Source organism: Sebastes fasciatus, chromosome 10 (assembly GCF_043250625.1).
Source record: "Sebastes fasciatus isolate fSebFas1 chromosome 10, fSebFas1.pri, whole genome shotgun sequence".
Lineage (NCBI taxonomy): Eukaryota > Metazoa > Chordata > Actinopteri > Perciformes > Sebastidae > Sebastes > Sebastes fasciatus.
The window spans coordinates 3,495,284-3,516,039 of record NC_133804.1 but is presented as its reverse complement, the minus strand read 5'-3'; the positions used below and the strand labels follow the sequence as shown (position 1 = coordinate 3,516,039).

Sequence of the window (20,756 nt, the reverse complement as noted above, 5' to 3'; positions counted from 1 at the left end):
AGGTGAGGCTGCTCTGAGGGACACATACTGTACTCACTGAAACATTGTTCAAAGAGTTGCTAATATAGCTGTAGCCTAGAATTGGAGTGCTATTGTGAGGAACTCCTTTATTACAAAAAAAAAAGATTGAAGGTCAACACTTACATCAAGCAGCCCATTCACAATAAGGCAAACGCTTGCTGCAAAGCTTGGTGCCATCTTGGCTACAGTGAGTGCTATCATTTATAAACATAGCCTATATGCTTTCTGCATGGAAATGAACAATAAAGTAACAAAAAATAATAAAACTTCTTGTAGCTTTTTGGGGTTTTGACATAAGTGTTCCCCTTTTGCTTAAATGTATTAACAACAGAAGCAAAATAAATTTTTCTCCTCAATACTTTGAGGAAAATGTATTTTCAAAAATGTTGTCATTAGTCATTACTAGAATTGGAAACATTGGTTAAATGTCATATACTATAAAAAAACAATTAGATCAGATCATTATATCACCTTTCAGATGTATTTGATTTGTGACTTAACTTGTTAAAGTAGCTAAATGCGAGGTTTGGAGCCTTTCTGTTGCCTCCGCACGGCTCTCAACATGGCGACACCGGCGGCTCATAGCTAACGGTGCTAACAGCGCTAACAGTGAAAACAAAGGGGGAACCAGCATTATCAGCTGTAACCGCCATATCAGTGCAGTGCAAAGCTTAGTACCATCTTGGCTACAGTGAGTGCTATCATTTATAAACATATGGATGCCTGTAAATGTAAAAAAAATATAAAAAATAAAAAATAATAAAAACTTCCTATAGATGTTTTTGGTATTCCCCTTTTGCATAAATGTATTAACAACAGAAGGAAAATTATTTTTTTCCTCAATAATTTCCCAGGGAAAATGGTGTCATTAGTCACTTGGTTAAACGTCATATACTTTGCACAAAAAAACAATTAGGTTAGATCATTATATCACCTTTCAAATGATGTATTTTATTTGTGACTTGAGCCTTCTTGTTAAAAGTGCTAAATGCCAGATTGGGAGCATTTTTATTGCCTCCGCACGGCTCTCAACATGGTGACAGCGGCGGCTCGTAGCTAACGGTGAAAACAAAGGCAACACTGCTGACAGAGCTAACAGTGTTAACCTGAGGGGGAACCAGCGTTATCAGCTGTTACCGCAGTATGAGCGCAGTGCAGACTGACAGCCATGAGCTAGCCAGTGGGGCACGCTCACAAGCACGCGTGGCCAGCCTAGCTATGTCAACAAAGTGTGGAGAAGCTTGAATTACAACACACACAGAGGGAGAGTGACTTCATTCTCTGCTCAGGTAGACATTACTCCTCTATATCATTACATAGCAAATAGTTGTTTGTTGCTATATTAATGCTCTGGATATAATGTATAGCACCTTTAAACTAGCACCCTCCAGAAGTGCACTTTTTAACAAATAAAATAATCCTACACCTAGCCATTTAGCTAGTTAAAGCTGAAGTAGGCGAGATTGGAGCAATATTGTGACAGTAGTACATGAAAAAAAATAAAAAAATTCTCTGGTGCTCCTAATGGCATCTGCAAGATTTCACAGACTGGATACATTAATGCCTATTTCTCTCCTCAGATGTTTTCAGAATCATCTTGTAGTGTACTGTTTAGCTGTAAAATGAGAAAGTTTGTGACGCTGCTGCCATTGTGAAATCTGGTGAAGGAACGCCAAGTTCCGGTCACATGACCGGAGCACAGCCAATAGGAACGCTCTCTCAATGAAATGACCTGTGATTGGTCAAAGTCTCCCGTCACGGGCTAGATGTTCTAAAGTCTGAAAACAGAACCATGAGGAGGAGCAGAAGTCTAGTTATCTCTCAGAACACTTGAATTACAATATGATGAAAGGTTATTATGGGATGTTGCCAAATGATGCCAAAAATATACTGCCTACTGAAGCTTTAATGCTCTGGATATAGTGTATAGCACCTTTAAACCATCACCAGAAGTGCACTTTTTAACCAATAAAATAGTCCTACTCCTAGCCATTTAGCTAATTAAGCTAGTGCACGTGTGTTTTTGCATTATAATTGTTTAGTATTAGCATAACAGTTGGCTATCAAGTAGTCATTTTATAAAACTGTTTCCATCTTTCTCTTTCCGTTTTATTAGTGGACATGTTCAGGGAACTGTTTGGTTGCAACAGAAGCTATTGTTCTCCAGTCTCCTCTCCTCTAAAGGTGTTTCTGTTTGCTTGCTAAGTGGTCAGACATGCCTGCAGATGATCCGGCAGGAAGGCGGAGGAAGGCTGGTTAAAGGGAAGGGGTGGTGCGGCGGAGGGGCGGAGCGGTTCTCCTCACCGGGCGGTGTCAGCTGAAGAAAACGGAGACACAGGAGCAGAGAGAGGCCGACACACAGGGAGACACAGGGAGACACAGGGAGGTGACTGTTGTACTGAATCACACCAGCGGACTTCAGGTAAGAGGACGGAGCGTTTTAGGGCGTTTTCTCATGACTGAGGAGGGAAGTGTTGTGTAGAGGATTTATTACTCACTGCGGCACAGCTGCTGTTCTTCCATTCAGCAGATAATACATTTCAATGTTAGCTCAGGAGATATGTGAACTAATAGGCTGACAGCACCTCAAAATATGCAGTAATTTGTGAGTTATGTAGCAGATGATCAAAGATAGTTTAGAGCTTTGAAATACAATTTTCTCTCCTCACAAAATGTCCAGTGAATGTTATTTATTTATTTATCTGGCAAAACCGTCATCTCATCAATATACATATTGTATTTTTATATTTTATATATATATATATATATTTAATATTTATATCTATATTGCATCTCTTTTTGATTGTATTACCTTTTTTAGCACCTATGGGATTGTCACAATCTAATTTCGTTGTACTACACAATGACAATAAAGGGCTTGGATTTAATGTTAGGCACGTGCACAAATGCATTAGTGTATGTTTTATTTATTTGTTATTACCATTTTATGAATATTTATGAATATTTTATGAATACTGTTTAACATTTAAAAAATGTACCAGCCTATATGCTAGCTGATTTATTAATGGAGAAGCCCATGTAGCTGCAAATTGAGTTTCTAAACATGTGATTTATTTTGTACAGTAGCTATATGTTAAGACAATAGGCTTTTCCTGTAGTTATTGCTATCACTTACACGTTTTATAGTTGTTTCTAAATACATATAGCTGAAGGTTGCATTTTTCTTAATGAATATTCATAATTATAATAGTGGACTGTGTGACTGGCAGACAGCAGCAGCAGCCATGTGTCTGGATGATGAATGGTGTCATGGACTGCATCGTCATTCTAAGTGTGTGTGTGTGTGTGTGTGTGTGTGTGTGTGGTGACCCATCAGGATTCCTGTATGTACTGCTTTAGTCATCATGTACATCATATAGTGTGACTGGATGAATGAATGAATGAATCCTCAGGATCTGAAGTGCCATTGAGTCAATGTTGGATCCACCAGGAATGACTGATTTATGTTTTTCATCAGTACAGTTTGGTGCTGTAAATATGTTTGATTAAGGAGAGAGAAGATTTCATTTGTTAACTTTATTAGCTGGCATTTTTCCACCTCGTAGACACAGATATCTGATCAATAGCCTATTTCCGAAACATGCTGTGTGTGATCATGACTTTTAATTTCATAAAATGATTTTCTGATAAATATTGGCAGAAACAGTCCTCTAATCTCCTTCTATTTAAGGAAACTTTCCCAGAAAACAGCAAGGACAAACCTTAAAAGCTGTTCTTCCTGAAGCAGTGACATCTTGTGGCAGTAAAATATTTTTTTCTGTAATCCAACAATTCTGCTTGAGCAGTTATTTCACACTGAAAAAGTTATAATTATAATATTTGCAAAACACCAAACAATCATGTCTTTGAATTACAAACATATCTTGAGTTTATTGCATTTTCTATGATCTGTTAATACACTCAAAATGAAGATAAAATGCCTCCACGCTGTTGTCTCCAGTTTAGTAAATCAGTAACTATTGTTTTAGGGTCTTATTGTCGTGAGGAGGATACTGTCTGTATTGTGTATACAGGCCTGTTTTGCATTTAGGAGAATGCATCTCCATCCATTATTCAAATAACTTTGTCAATAGATAACTGACATGAAGCAATGTGCAATCTGACCACTATTATATGATATTGTTTTCCTAGGAGAGTATTTTTGTAGACATTAGTGCCCCTGTAATTTGCCTGCCTATATCCGTTTGAGTCTGCGTGACTATGCAACTACTATGTTTGCATGCCTATTTGTTTATTTGCCAATGCTGATGTAACGCGAGCGTGGCACATATGACATTTTCAAGACACTCAGAGAGGAATCTTGACTGTTCTTGAGTGAAATTTTGACATGGAAAGGTGATTTGGGATAAAACAAGCAGGCAAAAGCAACAATTTCAGATGATTTTCTAGCCAATGTCTAGCTAATGTCTCTTTAAAGTCACAGGTGAAAGACTGAAAAATGGGAGGAAACACATCATTCACCTCTTTAAGTTGGATCTCTCATCAAATCAAATCTCTTAATCGACGTTTAAATAGGGAAAATTGTATTTAAATTAGAGGATCAGGTCTCTTTTTCTATACGATGTTTGGAGTTAGATGCCATTGATATCTCAGGGTAATAATGCCTGATTCGTCTGGATGGCGTTGGCTTCCCAGGCTGGTATTGATGTCTGAGGATGTAATACATCAAGTTGCAATATCTTCTAGTCTCCGCTAGCAGGGCTCTGCTCTCTGCAGCAGAAAGCTCTCTCTCAGATTAAATCATGTATGGTACAGGGCAGGCTAATCTCATTATCTATTATTACTGGGACTGTATATCTAGGACAATATTTTCTATAACATTATCTGATGTGATATGTGATACATTCAGCAGCCATGATACTACAGAGCTCTGCTTTTTGCTACAGAAAGCGTCATCCTAGCTTTAGGATTTATCTGTTACTGAAAGGATCTGCATGCTAAAACAGATATATATATATATGTATATATATATTCATTAACCTATGTGGTGGTATTAAACAGTCAGCTCTCCCAAATTACAAAAATATTTTTTTCATACAGCATAACCAATAACCTTTAGTAGATAGCGAAGGTGTGGATTTGAGACTAAGTCATGTGTCTTGAGGCACAAATTTGATGAATTTAGACTCAACTCGACAAAATCAAAAAAGACTTGACTTGGACTTTAACACCAATGACTCGAAACTTGACTTGGACTTGACTTGAGCCTATTGACTTGAAAATAATTGATACCTCCCCTCCCTCCCCAGCACAAAAAATTAAAAAGTATGTTATTAAAAAAGTGTGCCACGAATCACTTCATTCCCTTCATTTCCTCGAATCAACTAACGTTAACGCTATTCATTCCCAGCAAGTAGACTCTTAAGTCCCCAGATCCACTTTGTTTGAACCAATCCGACAGCATCCGGTCAAGTTGCAGGACAAAAAACCATGAAGACCTAACGTAACGTTACTGAGCGCCAGTTGGAAAAGATGGTACCAAAGATAATTTAATTTGCATACAAAGACAATGCGGTAGTCAACAAAAAACTAATTGCAGTATGCAAAATGTGCAGGTCGAAAATTAGACGGAGACGCAAATGGCATTACGTTTGGTGAAGAGCACATTATGACTGGATTAGGACTCGAAACTCAAAGTTAAAGACTAGGAACTTGTCTTGGAACTTGTCAGTATTGCTTGGGACTTGACCTGGGACTTAGGACTTGACCTGGGACTTGACACTTGACTCAGGACTTGAGTTCAAAGACTTGAGACTTAGCCTACTTGTGACTTGTTAAACAATGACATGGTCCCACCTCTGGTTTGATTTGGGGAAGTTTGTACCCGACTACAAATGAGGTGAACCTGAGTATGGACAGAGATAGATGCTTGGTGTTCATACTTTGGCAGAAACTGTTCACAGTGCGGTCTGTGGATTACTGTGGAGTACCCAGGATGTTGTTGCTGGAAAGACACATTGCTTTTGATGTTTTCGGATACTTTACCAAATGTCATTTGCCTCCATTGTATTTAGGTGTTAGGGAGACGGCAACGGCAGAGGTCTCAAAGCGTAAACCAAACGGATCAAATCATTGTGATTGACATTTGCAAGTGGAAAAGTGTTCTTTTTTTGTAATTTGGCTGAACTACTCATTTGACCTTTCAGCCATAGTAGATGTAAATAGGTCTATGACTATATACCACAAGCTTATGTGGATCATATCATATCTGTTTTTGTTCGAGAGCGACCAGCATTTATATACAGTAGCTGTAATATAAATAGCTACATAAGCTATAATGCAAACCTTCTACACCCTCCATTACAGAATCATATTACACCAAAGGCAATCTACATACATGTATTAGATGTTAAGGGTCTCTAGGCTGATGTAACTGTAATGCTAAATGGCTCTTTGTATAGTAGATGAAGCTACTGACTGAGTTAACAGAGCTGTGCTGTTAGAGAGTATCTAGCTCCAGGCTGACTCAAGCATCCAGCTCCAGGCTGACTCAAGCATCCAACAGTAAACAGAGGAATAACCAACACGCCTTGCTGTCGTATCTCATAGACCTAGATAAAAGAGCCTCAAGCCATCTCATTGAACAGATCTGTGTCTGTTGTACTCTAAGATACTGAGACTATGTTGAGCTGCGTGCTGAATCTTCAAAAAACAGATACCCAAGAAACCATCACTAGGACAATAGGATGAAATGATTTTATAATACACATGTGCTCATAACATCACACCATTTGATCCTGATGACTGACATGAACCTACACAGCTAAGGAGACATTATGTGTATGATGTGTAAAGGTTCAGATTGTATTACAGTACCTAAATGCTGCTGCTGTATTATCTTATAGGTGTCAGCATGTCGACTAGTGTCAGCGCTGAGGAGGTGGAGGAGATCAGGGAGGGCTTCCAGAAAGTGGGTGAGTAAGAATGTGTGTGTGTGGATATTGTCATTCATGTTTGAAGTGGGATAAAGCAGCTGACAAACACATGTCCTTATACATTGTGTGAGCTCCATCTGACAGACAGATGTTTATCTCGGGGTTCATTGAAAGAAATTAAACCTTTGATACACTCACATTTAATTTATGGCTTAAATGAATAGTGTGACATTTTGGAAAATACACTTATTGTAAACTTAGCTTAGCATAAACAGCTAGCTTGACTCTGTCCAAAATTATTTTTGACAAGCAGAGAGGCAAACGTTGAATCTAGTCCTAGCAGACTCTTGGTGTTTAGAACAGTGGTGATTTTAGACTCTCTTTCGGGTGCTCAAACATACCTACATTTTATCTCAGCACCCTAAAAAATAATTATAAAACCCTCTGAGACCTGCAGGATTGCCGGCGATCCCGGCAGACATTACTGCCCTTAAGAGGCTGTAGCGGGCTCAATCTCAAAGCTACTCTCCAAAGTTAGGCAACATTTTGGCGAGGGCAAACTGGCATTTTCAAAGGGGTCCCTTGACCTCTGACCTCAAGATATGTGAATGTAAATGGGTTCTATGGGTACCCACGAGTCTCCCCTTTACAGACATGCCCACTTTATGATAATCACATGCAGTTTGGGGCAACATCATGTATTTGTTTGCATGCAGTAGAAATGTGTCAATGTGTCAAATCTTTCTGGGGGAAGACCCCCAGACCCCCGCCTCATATGTGTCCCCTCCAATGTTGAATCGAAACCTGCGTCCTTGACTGTACACGTGTCACATTCTCATTAGAGGCTGAGCCCCCCTAAAGGTCTGATCCTAGGATCACCCCCTTCTTTAGAGTAGTAAATGTAATTCTTGTCATGAAGGAACTGACTGAATCCTGATATTGTCGTATCAATCGATAATAGAGAAGAGCAGCGTGGTGGGCTCCAACTAAAATGTTGCTTGCTGTTTTCCCTCCTTCCGACCCCACCCCTCTTGCCTCCACCTCACTTCTCCAGATGTGGATGGTAATGGCTACATCTGTGCCTCCGAACTTGGTGATCTCTTCCGCGAGGTGGGCTGTCCTTTGCCCGGATACCAGATCAGAGAACTCCTTCAAAAGCTGGACAGAGACAACGACAGCCGTATCAACCTTGAAGAGTTCACGGCTGTAGGTAACACTAACTAACTAACTAACTAACTAACTAACTAACTAAATAAATAAACTGATTCACAACTTTACCAACAGTTTATCAACTAAATGTTGACTAAATAAAGTCCTAACTTGAAGGCTGACTGGTTGACTGACTAGATTATATTAAAATTGATTACAATTGATTAAAATGAATGTACTGTCTGTGATACTTGTTGATTTTGAAACTAACTCAAGAGGCGAGTGACTGACTAACTATATTAATCAGTATCTTAATAAATAAAGCCACAGTTTGATTGACTCTAAGCGTCGTCGTGCATTTTTCAGATTTTCCAGGATATGAAGGACGACCGCTTGGCCCAGGGCTTCAGGAAAGCTCTGAACAAGAAAGAAGGCATCTTAGCCATCGGGGGCACCAGCGAGATCTCCAGTGAAGGAACTCAGCATTCAATCTCTGGTTAGTAAAGTAACACTAATACCTATAACAGTGGTTCCCAACCTGGTGTCCGGACGACAAAGATCAGAGGGTGCGCCACGATTTGTCTGCTCTGAGGTTGTCAAAATTAGATTTGCACATGTATATCTAAAATCATGATAACACACTTACTGGATCATTTATACAAAAGTCTGTATATACTGTGTAACTTTTTAAGAATAGATATGTTTCGCTACTTAGGCCACATTTATGTTTAAACCTGATATTTCTGCACAGTTGCAGGTGAAGATCAGGCTCCACTAGTATTATTAGTATTATACTATTTGTAGAATTAGATTCCAGTGGTGGATGCGATTGTTTCCGATTTGTGTGATCCAAACATTTCTAATAACTTCAAAGTGTTAAAAAGTCCAAAAGTCAACATTTATTGAAAAAAATTTTTGTTTTTATCTAACAAAATATTCTGCTTCAATTCATATTTGTTGGCATTTAGCCTTTCAAAAACGACATTTTAACTGCGGTCAAAAACCTATTTGCTCTCAGCTTTTCTTTGATACAAATTGTGGGGGGGGCTTCAAGGAAAATAGGTTGGGAACCACTGACCTATAGAATGATATGTAAGGGTCCACTGTCCATCAATGTCATCAAGCCAGGACAGGACCTGACACCTGACTCACCTGTATTTCAGAGCAGGAGCGCTACGCCTTTGCCAACTACATCAACTCTGCTCTGGAGAAGGATCCAGACTGTAAACACGTCCTGCCCATCAACCCCGAGACAGAGGCTCTGTTTAAAGCCGTGGCAGACGGCATCATACTTTGGTAAACATTAACAGATCTGACAAAAATCCTATAAATAACATTGAAACATAGTTATCTCTCACTTTGTAATTATCTGTTCTTATCTATCCATAACTTAAATTTTTCCTTAATTTGACCTTCAACTCCACTGGTCCTTATCTGTTAACATTAACCAGTCTGTTTTTAAGGCCATGTATTACGTTTGCTAATATGTTTTTCTCACGTGTGTTTTTGCAGTAAACTCATCAACCTGTCTGTTGCCGACACCATCGATGAGAGAACCATCAATAAAAAGAAACTCACAGCATTCACCACGCAGGTCAGTTAGCTGCTTAATCCTTGTGCCTCACTTTAAAAAAGTAGAGGACGGAAATATCCACGACAAAAAACAAAAAAAATATTAAATATTCCTTTATTTTCAGAGTTTTAACCCTTTGAATGCTAGTTTGTTTATATAATGCCAAAAAATAAGATAAAATAAAAAAAATCTATATATAGTAAATGCTAGAGAGATTTTTTTCACAGTCTGAGATATGTCAATGATTAGCAATAGCATTCATTATGTTAACACATAATACATATAACATATAATACACATAATACAGCAGCAATGTCCCATAGGGCAAACATAAGAAAATGGCTCAATCTGGTGGAAAATAGTGAAAAGCACAATGTTGAAGCCAGGGCTCTAGACCGAAAGCCTGATATAATAGAATGTATGATTGTATGCTGATCAAAAAGTGTGGTTTTAATGGGTTTCATTGGTGACATTTTTGTCCTTAAGGGTCTGAGTGTCTGTATTTTGGCTACACAGTTTATTACAGGCTTATTATAGGAGCTGAGATTGAACTTCCAAAATAAAAAAATAAAAACTCACAACCTTACTGAAATGTATGCCATATGCTATATATGGTATACACAGACAGAATGATTGGAAAATTAATAATTAAATGGCCAAAAATATCCCTAGTGAGGCACTAGGGTTAATTAGTTAATCAGTTGTATGTTTAGTGTGATTTAACTTAACTGCATACATCATAGAATACAATATCAAATGGATTTAATTTACAGTTTTTAAAAGATACACAAAATGAAAGCCATTTATACAGTTTGCTTCTATTTGACGGTGATACCACCTTCATATCTAAAACTACGTCAGTGATTATACATATGTACATTATATTGCATGAATCTGACTTCTGTTTTGGCCTCCATCATCCAACTTTTATTCTTTCCCTAACAGGAGAATCTGAATTTGGCTCTTAATTCCGCCTCGGCCATCGGCTGCCAGGTCGTCAACATCGGAGCTCAGGATCTGAAGGAGGGAAAACCTCACCTGGTGCTTGGACTCCTCTGGCAGATTATCAAGATAGGACTGTTCGCTGACATAGAGCTGAGCCGCAATGAAGGTATGTACAAACACACACACACACACACACACACACACAGTCAGACTTTTCTGTAGATATGAAACTAAATGTAACGTACCCACACAGACTTCACATGACAATATAAGACAGATTATTAATTCAGCAAAAAAATAAAAATTGAATTCTAACAAAGAAGTATGAGAGTCATGCTTGTGTTTGTGTGTACAGCCATAGCAGCGCTGCTGGAGGAAGGAGAGAGTCTGGAAGAGCTGATGAAACTCAGTCCTGAGGAGCTGCTGCTGCGCTGGGCCAATTTCCATTTAAAGAAAGTTGGCATGTCCATATCAAACTTTTCTGGAGATATTAAGGTAAGGAAATGTCTGTGTGATGCCTAAACCTCTTACTGTAGTAGACCACTGAAACCTTAGACCCTGTTCAGACCTGGCATTAACATGTCTTCGGTGATCCGATCACAAGTGGACAGCTCTAGGTACAGGAGTGAATGCACCCAAGATGCATTGAGGACGCATTGAGAATAACAGCTTTAACACTTTATTATTCCCACATTATCAACAGCAGTGCATAACAGCTTCACTCCATAGACATAGACATATACACTGCACCCAGAGGCAACTCAACAAAATAACTTAATATATCGTTCTATAGCTTAAGAGCTTATCGCTGATGTGCCTGTGTTTTTGTTCTGGTGCTCTGACCAGATCTGTCCACTTGTGATCGGATCAACCAAGACACATGTTAATGCCAGGTCTGAACAGGGCCTTAGTCTCCGGGTCTTACCAGTGTCAGACATCTTTGTTCTGTAATTATTTATTCTAGGGTAGCCAGCTGCCATCTGCTTATACTCAAAATGTCTAATATATGTCTAAAGTTACATATTGTACAGTTACATATTCATGTGACAGTTTGAGTCCCACAAAAAAACACAACACGATGCTCGTGAAATCAACACACAGGAGAAAAAGAACTGACATTTGTGGTTGGGTGTAACTAAGTAAGTGTCTATCTGTATCTGTGCAGGACTCCAAGGCGTACTTTCACCTGCTTGAGCAGATTGCTCCAGACGGCACCAAAGAGGACGTTCCACGGATTGAAATCGACATGTCTGGTTCTTTTGTAAGTTGATAAGGCAATAGTTATATGTAGTATGCAACCTTTTTTTATCTTCATAAGGCAGCAAAGAGTAATGCAGTATGTATGTTGTTTACCTTTTAGATTCTATTTATGTAGTATTATTTTACTCAGAATTACTACAGAATTCACACATTACAAAATCACACTGAGAATCAAAGATTTAAACACACACATACACACACACACACACACATTGGTATGTCATTGAAACTGAGCAGCGGTCAGTCTAAATTCAGTTGATGCTTTTCATTTGGCTATCAGAGGCTGAATGGAAGCCGACTTCCTGTTGACCTGCTTCCTGCTTCCTGTAGGACTATATTAGGATCGTGATGTCAGTACTTTTTGTAAGCAGGGTTCTTCTCTTTCTCCCTCTAGCGTTCTTCATAAAATGGACAAAAGTGTCACAGCTTTGTCTTTACAATATGACATGATCTTTCAGGTTATTAAATCTACGTATTATTATTATTATACATCATAGTTTTACATGTCATAATCATCATCTTGGCTCTCTTGCCAAACATCATCTTTGTCTTTGAGGAAATTAAGCCTTTTCATTACAGTTACATCCTTGTGTGAAGCTCAGACTATCTGTGTGTTCCAATCCGAGTACTTCTGCAAGTACACTTCAATGTAGTGCACTGTGTGCCCTCTGTACTTACTTGAGTAGTGCTTGAATTTGAAGGAGGAATGGACGTCTCAAATCGAATACTCTGCGGTGCACTTATGACGATCGCAACAACTATTTTATGTCTTAGATTTTAATTTTTACATACGTGATTTTCTTTTTCTACATATCTGTATGAGCATTGTTGAAGGGAGCCTGAGAACTACGAATTTCATTACCAACGCCTGCTTCACTCTAACTGTTGTGCATATGACAATAAAGAAGTTGAATGTAATTTAGTGTATGGGTCATCTTAAAGGATGTTCTGCATCTAACACATGACAGAGCTTGTTTCCCCCAACAAAATGTAAATCTGTATCTGTATGTGTGTGTGTGTGTGTCACCAGGAGAAGGATCCAACAAAGAGAGCAGAGTATATGCTCAAACAGGCCGACCGCCTCGGCTGCAGACAGTTTGTGACCGCCACTGATGTCGTGTCTGGAAACGCAAAGCTCAACATGGCCTTCGTAGCCACGCTCTTCAACAAACACCCGGCTCTCACCAAACCAGAGGACCAAGACTGGAACCTGGAGAGTAAGCATGGATGAATAATCCTTCTCTCACATACACGGAGGAAGCAGCTGACCTTCTGGTAGTCCTGTCTGTGCGGCTAACCTCTCTCTTACTGTCCCTCTCAAGGCGAGACCAGAGAGGAGAGAACTTTCAGGAACTGGATGAACTCTCTCGGAGTCAATCCACATGTCCACCATATCTACGGGTCAGTATCCCTCTGTCTGGAAGGACTTGCTGTGTCATGTTTAATGTTAATTGCCACACTGTTTAAATGCATGCGTGTGTGTGTTAATGCAGTGATCTGCAGACAGCCATGGTGATTCTCCAGCTTTATGAAAAGATTAAAGTGCCAGTGGACTGGGACAGAGTCAACTACCCTCCATACAAGGGAGGAGCAGGGCATTTAAAAAAGGTACATGCACATGCTACTTTCTAAACTGCTACAGTATGTATGTAAAGAAGTTTCTATATCACGCAGGAGGTACACTTACTATAGTTATATTCATGACTAGACAGTAGTTGTCTTAATTCTATACCTTTTTACACTGTATAGATCAGTGGTTCCCAACCTAGGGTCCGGGGGCCCCAAAGATCACAGGGGGTGCGCCAGGATTTGTACATGTATAACTAAAATCATATTAACACACTTACTGGATCATTTCTACAAAATTATTTTTGCTACTTAGTAGGCCACATTGTGTTTAAACTAGGGCTGTCAAAGTTAACGCGATAACGCGTTAACACAAATCCGTTTTAATGCCACTAATTTCTTTAACGCATTCACACAATCAATTTTTCAGAGGTTGTAGCGGGCTAAGTTTTAAAGCTAGAGTGAAGGAATCCGTCGGTACCAACCATGTCATACTAGCTTGTCGTGAAGGAGGTTAAATGACGCTCCAAACTTACGCACAATTTTGGCGAGGAAAAACTTGCATGGCCATTTTCAGTTATATTCATTAAAAAAAGTTGATTTATTAAACAGAGACAAACTAATTTAATACACTGAATCACTTTACTCACATTGAGGATTTTGTTAGAGGATTTGTAATTTCTTTTAGGGTGATGATGTCAGAAAATATGGGGGGGAGGCTCAGCTTTTCTTAGATACAAGTAGTGGGGGCTTCAAGGAAAATAGGTTTGGAACTACTGGTATGGATAACATGAATAACGACACACATACCTGTAGAACTCAGTCTCATTGTGAACAACTGAGTTTACTGTAAAATATACTTACATTGTGTGTGTGTGTGTGTGTGTGTGTGTGTGTGTGTGTGTGTGTGTGTGTGTGTGTGTGTACAACAGAGGGAAAACTGTAACTATGCCGTGGATCTGGGTAAGAAGAAAGCTGGTTTCTCCCTGGTGGGAATTGGTGGACAGGACCTCTACGACGGGAATCCAACACTAACTCTGGCCGTGGTGTGGCAGCTGATGAGGAGGTGATTTACCCTTAATACAATCTCAGAACCCATTGGCTATTGGTCTGATGACGGATAAGCCATATGTCTCGGGTTCCGGTGTAGCCAGCGGATATCCGGGCCAAGACTTCCTCTTCCGTGCGATGCTCGTTGTTTACAGTCCGATTAGTAACTTGAAACACGAGACTGGAGTTAGAGTTGAGAGACGACTTGTACGACCGGATTGTTCACAAGTAGCCAGTTTACAAGCTCATTTTAAACCAATAAAAAGCTAAAACATCGTCAGACGATAGCTGATGGGTTCTGAGATTGCATTTCGACCAATGTGTTCCGCCCATGGACTGTATATAAAGATGGATGACATGACAGCTCCTCAAAAGTGAAGCCAAAACATCTTGATTGCCCACTGGTGGCTGGCTGCAGTATAGCTCATAAATCCCACCTCTTTCATGTCAGCTGATAGACATGGGCCAAATTAAAGCGTCAAAGTACACTTCAAACATATTTTCCCAAAGATGGTTTCTGTCATTTGAGGTAGTTCTTGTCACAGTGATGTACTGTATGTTCAAGTGTTCATTTTTCTAATAAGTTTGTTTTCAATTAGTTATTTGATGCTATAAAGGGGGTGAGACATCATGATTGACAGCTGTGAGTCTCTCACTGATAAGCTGCGACCGTGCTCGGCTCACGATTGGTTCGGGCAGGTGACCTCGATACCGTGGTCCCACTGCCTGATCACTCTGGCTCCAAATGACGTCAAAATCTCAAGATGGCTGCTCCCGTATCCGAGATATTTTGGCTTCACTTCTGTGGAGATGCGTCGTCCATGTTTATATACACACAGACTGTTTACCTGCATTCAACCAAAGCCTGCTTGAATGGGATTGGTCAATACTACTCGGACTACAAACGTAAACCAGAACGCTTGTGAACACATGTGAATACAGAATCTGTTAATGGAGGTTACCCTTAATAGTGAAACTTAACCTCATGATGTGGTAATTCTGACATGTTGAGAAAATGACCATGAACATCACTGAGAAGTAAGACAGCATGTATTGGCCTCCAGCCTCTGGATGTTTGAATTGCTATATAACCCAAAGCAGGTAGAGGGCGCTGCTCTCTCAGTATACAGTTAAGTTTCTCAGGTTTTGTCAATGTTACATATTAGAATGAGTGAAAAGTGAAAAAACACTCAGAAATACACCTGGGAAGGCAACGCGAGAAGAATTACCCCTGAAAACAATGGGGTTTATGGGAAATGTAGTATTGAGTATCATCTTTTATTTTGGACAACATGAACTTGCAGTATTGGGAGGATACCAGTCAACCCACATGGTTTCATTCATTTACTGTACTTATAGGAAGGTATTGTGATAAATTTTACAGTGTAGTGTAGTTATTGTAGCATGTCGTACCTTAAAGGGGCTCAATGTAAGAATCAAAATGTGCTTGTTAACAGCGACACCTGTGGCCGTTAAGTTAACGATAGTCAGCGTCCTGTTGCTCGTGCTTGTCCTCGCACTACGTAGACGCGTGCAGTAAGGCGACACACGAGACTGAACGTGATTGACAGCTAAAACCACAATATCACTATATAATTCACATGCTTGGCAGTAATGTTGGTCAGAAGGAACAGGGGAGAAACTGACCTCCGACGTCGGTCACATTTCTGTTTTGCAAGACGGCTTCACTAGATATAACTTTGTTTTTGTTGTGCTTCCGTGGAGTTTCGTGTTGGAGTCTGAGTTGTGGTGGGGGCTGGCCGTTTGTTGGCGTTAGGGGACTCCATTTCTAACCGAGCGTTAGCTATGGTTGTGCACTCGCGAGCGTGGATGACGTCACATCCGTTGGATTACTCCCGGAAAAACAGGCCCGGGTTCTTCACATTAAAAGCAGTCTACAGGCTGATAGAGGAAACCCAGGAAGTCGCGGAGGGTCTCATTTTTTAGGTTAGGTTACAACCTGTTCACACATTGGCAATAAAAAACGTTTATACGTGTAAAAACTTACATACCTTTAAAATAATCTCCCTAACTATTTAATTCACTGATTGCACCCCATGCTCCACAGTGGACATAGAATATGATTTGATTTAATTGTTGATATTCTTACACGTGGTCTTATGATCTATACGCAGGTACACGTTAAATGTTCTTGAAGACCTCGGAAGTGGAGAAGCTGCAGGAGATGAGTTGATCATTACGTGGGTCAACAAGACTTTGGCTGACGCTGGCAAGACTTCCTCTATCAAGAGCTTTAAGGTGAGTTTTACCTCAATTATATTTAAGATTAGTGTTTTAAATAGTATAGTTTTACACGACCAGCCTGTGGGCGGTATCCTTGTTGTAAGAGAAAGCCTGCATTCTGTATGTTCATATATGTTATGTGTGATGTGTGTGTGTATCCCTCTGTTCAGGACAAATCGATCGCTACCAGTATGCCAGTTCTGGACCTGATTGATGCCATTCAGCCAAAGAGTGTGAACTTTGAACTGGTCCAGACAGGAGATCTGTCAGACGAAGACAAACTAAACAATGCCAAGTAATCACCGACCTGCTTTTCTCTGATTCTGTTATTATTATTCCTAGTTGCTGGTTTTGGCATGGCATTATATTTGTGACTAAATTCTGGGCGTGCAACAGGACGGAAATAAATGTTTTGAACGTACATGAATTATAATTTGTAGAGAAATTATCATTCAAAGACTAATTTGAATATGTACTGTTTTGTCTCCAATCCGATCGGCAGTAGGATTATCGGTAACTAGAGAAGTTACTATTTTGGTTATTATGGAGGTTATTAATGTTCACTTCCTGTATGTGGATAATAGACACAATTTCTCCACAAAATATGATTTATGTGCTTGCCAAAAATATTTTTTTGTGTTCAAAATGTCTCATTGCAAACTCAGGATTTTTACACAAATAATACTCCATATTGTAGATGGTAAAAAAAAATTATGATAAAAGAAAACATCAAACAGAAATAGATGCATTTTATGCATAATTAATAGGGCTGTCAATCGATTAAAATATTTAATCGCGATTAATCGCATGATTGTCTATAGTTAATTGCGGTTATTCGCAAATTAATTTAATTTTTTATCCGTTCAAAATGTACCTTAAAGGAAGATTTGTTAAGTATTTAATACTCTTATCAACATGGGAGTGGGCAAATAGGATTGCTTTATGTAAATGTATGTATATATTTATTATTGGAAATCAATTAACACAAAACAATGACAGATAATGTCCAGAAACCCTCACAGGTACTGCATTTACCATAAAACAATATGCTCAAATCATAACATGGCAAACTGCAGCCCAACAGACAACAACAGCTGTCAGTGTGTCAGTGTGCTGACTTGACTATGACTTGCCCCAAACTGCATGTGATTATCATAAAGTGGGCATGTCTGTAAAGGGGAGACTCGTGGGTACCCACAGAACCCATTTACATTCACATATCTTGAGGTCGGAGGTCAAGGGACCCCTTTGAAAATGGCCATGCCAGTTTTTCCTCGCCAAAATTTAGCGTCAGTTTGGAGCGTTATTTAGTATGACGTGGTTGGTATCAATGGATTCCTTAGGTTTTCTAGTGAGTGTGAGTATCTTCACTCTAGCTTTAAAACTGAGCCGCTAAAACCTGAAATTCTCAATTTTTGTTAATGCGTTAAAAATAATTTGTGTTATCACGTTAACTTTGACAGCGCTAGTAATCAAGTAACTGAAAAATACACATCTAATACGTTGACCCTTTCCTGAACCAGGTATGCCGTCTCCATGGCGAGGAAGATTGGGGCGAAAGTCTACGCCCTGGCTGAGGACCTGGTAGAGCTCAACCCTAAAATGGTGATGACCGTCTTCGCCTGCCTGATGGGGAGAGGCATGAAGAAGGCTTAAAGGAGACACACACACACACACACACACACACACACATGCTGACCGACTGTCTTCAGTTATTCTGCATAAGCCAAGTTCTGGGTCTGCCCAGTGCATGCTGGGATAGACTCCTAATACATGAATAAAAGGTTTTGTTTCTTTAAATGTGAAGACTGTGATACATGGGGACCATTTAGAGACAATGACCATGAGATGATAGATGGTAGATAGGTGCCGGTTCTTCCTCAGCATTTCAGGGTTTTGTTGTTTTTTTGATCCCTAATGAGACTTTACTGTACCTCTTCAATCTTGTTGCATTGCCTCCAAGTTTCCCATGTGCCACTGCCTCATGATATACCGACTCCGTTCTGCTGTATCTTCCAATGTGCCAGCCAATTCACAGTTTGAGCATTTATTGTACTTAAGCCATAATACGGTATTCTTTACTGAATAACTTTTGGCCTTTTTTATATATGACCAAAGCTGTGCTAGACTATAGGTAGTTCATGTCATCACACTAGAAACTGTAAAACGTTTAAGTCCATTAACTCACCCATCAATACTGATGTCATTAAGGTAGTTTTAATGGGATTTTAAGGGGATTTTATCAGATAGATTGATGGATGTAATATATCTGTAACTTTCATGAGGAACACATTCAGGTATTTTTAGTGGATTATCTCTAACCTCCTGAGCCCTAACCCTATCCCTCAGGAAAAAACGACCTAAAATAACTACCCAAAATGAATCAGGAATAGCCCCTCAACCATAAGGCTTATATGCATATATGTGGTCTCTTTTGAAAGGTAAGAAGCTAAGGAATATGAATAAATTGTAAGTAAACTAAACTATTTCACCATGGAGATTACGATGGAGATGCAGTATAGGAAAAAAAAATACGAATTTCATCATCTGGATTGTAATTCTCCTCTTTGGTGAAATACTTTGACAAGAATAAAGATTTATGTCAGTCTGACTGTAAAATGTGAAGTTTGACTGTTTGGTTGCTCCGTTCCCTGTGTGTGTGATCCAAGTAGAGGTGCGTTCAAGTGCATTGGAAAGCTTGGAATTTCTAGTTTCCAGAGAAACTACGCATGACATTGTAGCCTTAAGAAAAAATGATCACAGATCTTTTGATCGCAACTTGTTCTTATATTTACGAAGTACATTTCTGTACAACTTTATTGTTAAAATCCTTCGTAATAAGACATAGTTTGGACAACATGCAGTTGGTTTACGGATTCTGAAAACTGAAGGCCTCAGGTTTTCAAAATGGTGTAACATTCATATGTTCTATAAATAGATGATGAAATGAAGGTGTTTTCTAACTACATCACGGGTTGCCCCCGGTACTGGGGGCTCACGGGTTCTAGAGGCTAAGGACATTTTAAGAACTTTTTTTTTATTTGGTCAAACTGACCAAATACCATGAATGCCTTACCTTATTTTAAATTTCAACACAGGTCTTAATTTTTCAATGAAGGTTTCATGCGTTTTGGTAACTTGCAGATAATCCATTAAAAACCCATTGATATGAAATATATCAATACATCTATCAATTAATTGACCCCAAACTAATTTATGCAGAAAACCCATTAAAAATCCCATCATATATTATAATCCATTCATTTGTCCATTATGAAACCAAAAAGATCTGGTGTATTAAATACCTGAATACTGCATAAGAATCCCATATAATGGCATTTATTTGCACCTGAAAATATTTCAGACCCCTAAGTCAAAAGCCAACCTTAAAAACCTTGAAATGATATAAGTAGTCACAGCTCCCATTTTAGAAAAATAGAAGCAGAGTTTATTTTGTTTATTCCGTCTATGCAGCAGTTTCTTTTCTAAATTGTGTACATCTGAATTGTAACATGTCAAAGCTGCTACTGCTTTCATATAAACTCAATAAAACAGAAGATGGTGTATACCTGCAGTGTATGTGTTCCCCTTCATAATCAAAATACTGTCTGGAGATGATTCCCACATTATTCATACAGGAACAGAACATGTGGATTTGATCCATGTAAACAATGTCATGAATTCAGATTGTTCAGTTGCTTGCAAACAGCCATGACTGAAATATGACTTCAGGTGTAAAAAAAACCAACATTCTAAGACAGATTTCTAATTCTGTATTAGTCTAAAATATTAATATTTGTTTGCCTTAATGCTGCATTTGATTATGTGGATATCCAGGTTTGTTGCTGCTGATGTTAACATTCCACTATTGTTCTTTTTTCTTTTTCTTTTATCCAAAATGTTTCTTTATTGGCCCCTTTGGATTGACCCTCTGGGCCAAATAATTGCTTTACATGATAGCAATACTTCCACAAAGTCAGTATGTACAATCAGATCAATAATGTTCAATAAAAGCATTTTTCCATATATTGTTTGTTTTTGTTCTTTGTCTG

General features: G+C 39.0%; 1 protein-coding gene across 1 annotated transcript; it reads left to right on the top strand.

Annotated features, from left to right (window-relative positions):
- Nucleotides 1–2,291: 2,291 nt before the first annotated feature.
- On the top strand, nucleotides 2,292–20,730 carry LOC141774920 (plastin-3-like). The gene is made up of 16 exons (XM_074647738.1): nucleotides 2,292–2,443; nucleotides 6,888–6,956; nucleotides 7,972–8,123; nucleotides 8,433–8,562; nucleotides 9,230–9,362; nucleotides 9,579–9,660; nucleotides 10,585–10,750; nucleotides 10,940–11,079; nucleotides 11,750–11,845; nucleotides 12,875–13,061; nucleotides 13,167–13,245; nucleotides 13,338–13,452; nucleotides 14,343–14,476; nucleotides 16,596–16,719; nucleotides 16,875–16,999; nucleotides 18,228–20,730. Exons 2-16 carry the CDS (start codon nucleotides 6,896–6,898, stop codon nucleotides 18,358–18,360), a joined length of 1,857 nt encoding a protein of 618 aa, XP_074503839.1. The 5' UTR covers nucleotides 2,292–2,443; nucleotides 6,888–6,895; the 3' UTR covers nucleotides 18,361–20,730.
- Nucleotides 20,731–20,756: the final 26 nt, after the last annotated feature.

What these genes read in the sequence shown, in the direction of transcription:
- LOC141774920 (XM_074647738.1), top strand. Translation starts at nt 6,896, where the DNA reads ATGTCGACTAGTGTCAGCGCTGAGGAGGTGGAGGAGATCAGGGAGGGC. An exon ending in GGAGGGCTTCCAGAAAGTGG is followed by an intron (nt 6,957 to 7,971) that starts GTGAGTAAGAAT and finishes TCACTTCTCCAG; the next exon opens with ATGTGGATGGTAATGGCTAC. An exon ending in GCAGACGGCATCATACTTTG is followed by an intron (nt 9,363 to 9,578) that starts GTAAACATTAAC and finishes GTGTTTTTGCAG; the next exon opens with TAAACTCATCAACCTGTCTG.